This window comes from Stomoxys calcitrans, chromosome 3 (genome assembly GCF_963082655.1).
Source record: "Stomoxys calcitrans chromosome 3, idStoCalc2.1, whole genome shotgun sequence".
Lineage (NCBI taxonomy): Eukaryota > Metazoa > Arthropoda > Insecta > Diptera > Muscidae > Stomoxys > Stomoxys calcitrans.
In genome coordinates this window covers 193143073-193148348 of record NC_081554.1, presented here as the reverse complement: position 1 = coordinate 193148348, position 5276 = coordinate 193143073, and the positions used below count along the sequence as shown (strand labels likewise).

The 5276-nt window shown below is 37.2% G+C and overlaps 1 protein-coding gene across 1 annotated transcript; it reads left to right on the top strand.

Moving 5' to 3' along the window:
• The first annotated feature begins 545 nt into the window (after window positions 1-545).
• Window positions 546-3075, top strand: LOC106095559 (uncharacterized). The gene is made up of 3 exons (XM_059365139.1): window positions 546-725; window positions 796-972; window positions 2759-3075. The coding sequence occupies exons 1-3, from the start codon at window positions 668-670 to the stop codon at window positions 2965-2967; spliced, it is 444 nt and encodes a 147-aa protein (XP_059221122.1). The 5' UTR covers window positions 546-667; the 3' UTR covers window positions 2968-3075.
• The last annotated feature ends 2201 nt before the right edge of the window (window positions 3076-5276 follow it).

Genomic DNA, 5276 nt, shown 5'->3' with positions numbered 1-5276 from the left:
AGAATTACGCCCTCTAGAGGCTTTAGAAGTAAAATCGGGAGATCGGTTCAAATGGCAGCTATATCAAAACATGGACCGATATGGCCCATTTACAATACCAACCTACCTACACTAATAAGAAGTATTTATGCACATTTTCAAGCGCCTAGCATTACTCATGCGAAAGTTAGCGTGCTTTCACAGACGAGCAGAAGAGCGGACATGGCTAGATCGAGTTAAAATGTTATGACGATCTAGAGATTATATTCTTTGTGGGGTCTTAAGCCAATATATATTGATGTGTTACAAACGGAATGATGATGTGGGTATACCCTCATCCTATGGTGGAGTGCATAAAAGTGAATGTGTTTCTTAATATAGAAGTTAATAATATCTCATTGTTTTATGGCTAATCGCGCCGATGAACAAGTGTATCTACTCAGTAATATTTCTGCAATTAAAAATAAAAGAAACAAGAATTGCCCCTTTTTTGTATGGCTCAAAAAACCCCCATACCGATAAGAACACCAAGATAAAAGCACTCGATTGATTCATATAAAACTCATAACTCTATCACGGCCATCCCACAGTATTATTATAGAGCGCGTGCAGTACAGACGACCTTTACGAAAAGTGAATTAAATTAAATTTTAGCAAATTTAAACAAAATTAAAAAAACAACAACAAAATGTACAGAAAAGTGATAACATTTGTGGTCCTTGTTGCTTTTGTCTCATTGCCCATAGGTAATGTCAGAGTTTTGCTTTTGTAATTTCCATGGGAGTTTAAAGAAAATGTATTTTTGATTTTATGCAGCAAATTCCTTGAAGTGCAATACCTGCAAAAGTATCGAAGAGTGCAAAAAACCCAGCTCAGTTCAATGTGATCAAGCGCAAGCCAATAATACCCGAGATGCTTTGTTACATGTCTATAGCAACGTTGACATTCTGAATACCAATCAGTTTTCCTGTTATGTTGGTGTCTACAATTCAGGTAAGCTGTTGTAAAAAGTGCACATCCAAAAAACATTTAAAAAGGCGTTAAGTGCGACGGGGCCGAATTTTGGATAACCATCACCTCGGTTATATATATGTAAACCACATTTCATCATAATCCGGTGAAAAATGCATAATTTATGCCCCCATAGCTGCTGTATCAAAATATGGTCCGATTAGGACAAAATTGGGAACGGACATTGAGTGGTCTAATAAGTACAAGTCATTGTTCAATTTTATAGAACAAAATATTGGTCCCTTTGGTAGGTATACCCAAGTATAGACCGATCCGAACCATAAAGGACAAGGTTGTCAAAATTCAGCGAAATCGGACTATAAATGCGTCTTTTATGAGGCCAAGACTTTAAATCGAGTGATCGGTCTATATGGCAGCTATATCCAAATATGAACCGATCTGAATGAAATTAAAGAGGGATATCGCAGGACCTTACACAACTCACTGTCCCAAATTTCGGCGAAATTGGATAAGAAATGCGCCTTTTATGAGCCCAAAACCTTAAATCGAGAGATCGGTATATATGGTAGCTATATCCAAATCTGGACCGATCTGTGCCAAATTGAAGAAGGGTGTCCACCGCCCTAACACAAGTCATTGCCCTAAATGTCGGTGAAATCGGACAATAAATGCGCCTTTTATGGGCCCAAAATCTTGAATCGAGAGATATTCTATATGGCAGCTATATCCAAATCCGGACCGATTTGGGTCAAATTAAGGAGGATTTCGAAGGGCCTAACACAACTCTCTGTCTCAAGTTTCGCCGATATCGGATTATAAATGCGCTTTTTGTGGGCCCAAAACCTTAAATCGAGAGATCGGTTTATATGGGAGCTATATCCAAATCTGAATCGATCTGAACCAAATTTAAGAAGGGTGTCGTAGGACCTAACTCAACTCACTGTCCCAAATTTGGGCAAAATCGGGTTATAAATGCAGCTTTTATGGGCTTCAGACCTTTTATCGGCGGATCGGTCTATATGGCAGCTATATTCAAATCTGGGCCAAATTACAGAGAGATGTCGAAGAGCATAACACAACTCACTGTCTCAAATTTTAGCAAAATCGAACAAAAAATGCGCCTTTTATGGGCCCAAAATCTTAAATCGAGAGATACTCTGCAAGGCAGCTATATCCAAATCTGGACCGATTTGAGCCAAATTAAAGAAGGAGGATGAAGGGCCCAGCACAGAGAGTTCTATGTCTCAAATTTCGGTGACATCGGACAATAAATGCAACTTTTATGGACCCAGAACCTTAAATCGGCAGATCGGTCTATATGACAGCTATATCTAAATATAATCCAATCTGAATCTTATTGGGGTCAGATGTCGGGTGGCCTAAAGCTACTCATTATTTGAAATTTTGCTAAATCGGATAAAAGATAATGATTTTATGGGCTTTGGACCCTTTATTGGCAGAACGGTCTAGTAGCTATATCTAAATTTTTAAGGCTGTAGAGTGATTACAGCAGACGGACATCGTTAAATCATCTTAAAATTTTACGGCGATCCGAAATATATATACTTGGTAGGGTCAGAAATTGATATTACGATGTGCAAAGGGAATGACTAAATGAATATACCCCCTATCCTATGGTGGTGGGTATAATAATACACTGCTCACTAATTAGTGAGTAGGTGGAGGCTGCACCACCCAAATATTACATTATAGCCACCTGATGAGCCCTCCGGCAAAGGGCTCATCAGTTTACATTATTTTACTATTATTTAAAAAAAAATAAATTTTATTTTTTTTTTCGTTTTAGGCAACACTACCGTCTCGGATGTTCGAGGCTGCATAAATCCCGGTACTGTTAACTGTAGCACTCCTCTGTTTAATGGTAATTGGACCAGACATACCTGCAATATTTGCAACAGCGATTTGTGCAATAAGAAAAATTCTGTTGGCACTATTTCCTCAAGCCTTTTCTCCATGATTGGTCTCTTGGTTGTTGCCAAAGCATTTTTAAATTAAATTCAGTTTAGTTACTATACAAATAAATTAAAATTAATGTCCTAGTTGTTATGTTTTTAAATGTATATAATTCGAAATAAAATAAGAAGTAAAGAATTTTTAATAAAATTAATTATTTTCCTTACCCAAACAAAAATGACAAATGGGTGTTAGCTGACAAAAACTGCTTAAAAATATTTGGGGTCATTTTAAAAATGGTGGGTGGGCAACTTTACACCAAGAAATTCAAACAAAAACAAGCAAAAACGAATTAAGATCGGCCGTGTCAAACTTTGGATGCCCACCACCATAGACATATTTATATATTATAACCCTACTAACTGCAGATCTCTGGTCCTCACATTGTTAAAAGCCCCTTCGATGTCAATGCACACCACCAAAGTTTAAAACTTGGCCTCGAAGGATCCCTTTATTCTTCACCACCGGTTAGCAGGATGTGCTTTTTTATTAAGGTGGTCATTATGCGCTCCTTGGTTTTGTATAGAAAAAAAGGTCTATGTTTAATGTCTCCGGTCTGGGGTATAAACACCACCCTTGCCTCCTGCCAGGGTTTCGAAGTATAGGCAAGTCTTAGGCACGCTGTGAATATACCGGCCAGAAGGGGCGTCTGGTAGTCCGCCTCCTTTAGTAGTTACGCCGGAAATAGTTTTAATTCTTTATTTTCATACCCACCACCGAAAAATGGGGTTATTTTCATTTTGTCATTCCGTTTGCAACACATCGAAATATCCATTTCCGACTCTATAAAGTATATATATTCTTGATCAGCGTAAAAATCTAAGGCCATGTCCGTCCGTCTGTCTTTTGAAATCTCGCTACAGTCTTTAAAAATAGAGGTATTGAACTGAAACTTTGCACAGATTCTTTTTTTTTGTCCATAAGCAGGTTAAGTTCGTAGATGGGCTATATCGGACTATATTTTGATATATTGTAGCTCCCAAATAGACCGACCCGCCGATTTAGGGTCTTAGGCCCATAAAAGCCACATTTATTTTCCGATTTTGCTGAAATTTGGGACAGTGAGTTGTGTTAGCCCCTACGACATCCATTTTAAATTTGGTTTTGATTGGTCCAGATTTGGATATAGCTGCCATATAGACCGATCTCTCGATTTATGGTCTTGCATCCATAAAAGGCGCATTTATTATCCGATGTCGCCGAAATTTGGGACAGTGAGTTATGTTAAGCGCCTCAACATATTGTACATCTGCAATATGGCACAGATCGGACCAGATTTGGATATAGCTGCCATATAGACCGATCTCTCGATCAAAGGCTGCCCTAAATTCGACAAAAAATTCATATTGGGCTGCCCAAAAAGTAATTGCGGATTTTTTAAAAGAAAGTAAATTCATTTTTAATAAAACTTAGAATGAACTTTAATCAAATATACTTTTTTTACACCTTTTTTATAAAGCAAGCTAAAAGTAGCAGCTGATAACTGACAGAAGAAAGAATGCAATTACAGAGTCACAAGCTGTGAAAAAAAATTGTCAACGCCGACTATATGAAAAAACCGCAATTACTTTTTGGGCAACCCAATTTAACTTTTTTCTCTGTTCAAATTTCAAGTTGATGTTTGCAGTTGTGTTGTATTGTATATGTTGTTCACCATTAAATAGCCGTTTCGGAAGCTTGCTTGGTATTTATTAGGGATGTGAAATCTATTTGCCCAGTCGGTTACTCTTTTATTTATCATCATATCATAATTGAAATAATTACTAGCATCATTGGGATCGCCTCTTTTATGGATTGGAAATGTAAGCTGGTTTGATATGCCTTAAAATCATCGCATCCATTGTAAATTCTTGTATATGCATTACACAATGCTACCAGAAAATTATATGGCTAAAAAAATTGTATTTAAACGCTGGAAATATTCCATCTGGTTCGGGTAAATTAATTAGTTGGAAGCTGCCCAACTTCTGTAATGATTAGTTCTCGATCAGCCTCCAAGGCTCCTGTATCTCTGTGTATCCCTTCATATTTTGTGGAAAATGCAATTACATAAAAACCTTAATATGTCCTTCGTTGTCTCCTTTCTTATTACCATTTCGCCCAATAATATCTTACTATGAACATGGGGCTTTTATCATGTCATTAGCACTGGCCTAATGAATTGGAGAGCACTGTTTGATAAGAATCTCCACTGCTGTTTAATGGAATGTTGTACATACCACTGTGAGTGGATAGATACGCCCCATATAAAATCCCAAAATGATCTGCATAGGGATTGCATAATTTTTTGATTATAAAGCTTAATTTATTTGTAAAATATCATGCTTTTGGTAAAAGCACGGACAGATAGT

Coding starts and splice junctions, on each gene's coding strand:
- LOC106095559 (XM_059365139.1), top strand. CDS start 668: ATGTACAGAAAAGTGATAACATTTGTGGTCCTTGTTGCTTTTGTCTCA. Junction 726..795: donor TTTTGTCTCATTGCCCATAG/GTAATGTCAGAG, acceptor GATTTTATGCAG/CAAATTCCTTGAAGTGCAAT. Junction 973..2,758: donor TGTTGGTGTCTACAATTCAG/GTAAGCTGTTGT, acceptor TTTTCGTTTTAG/GCAACACTACCGTCTCGGAT.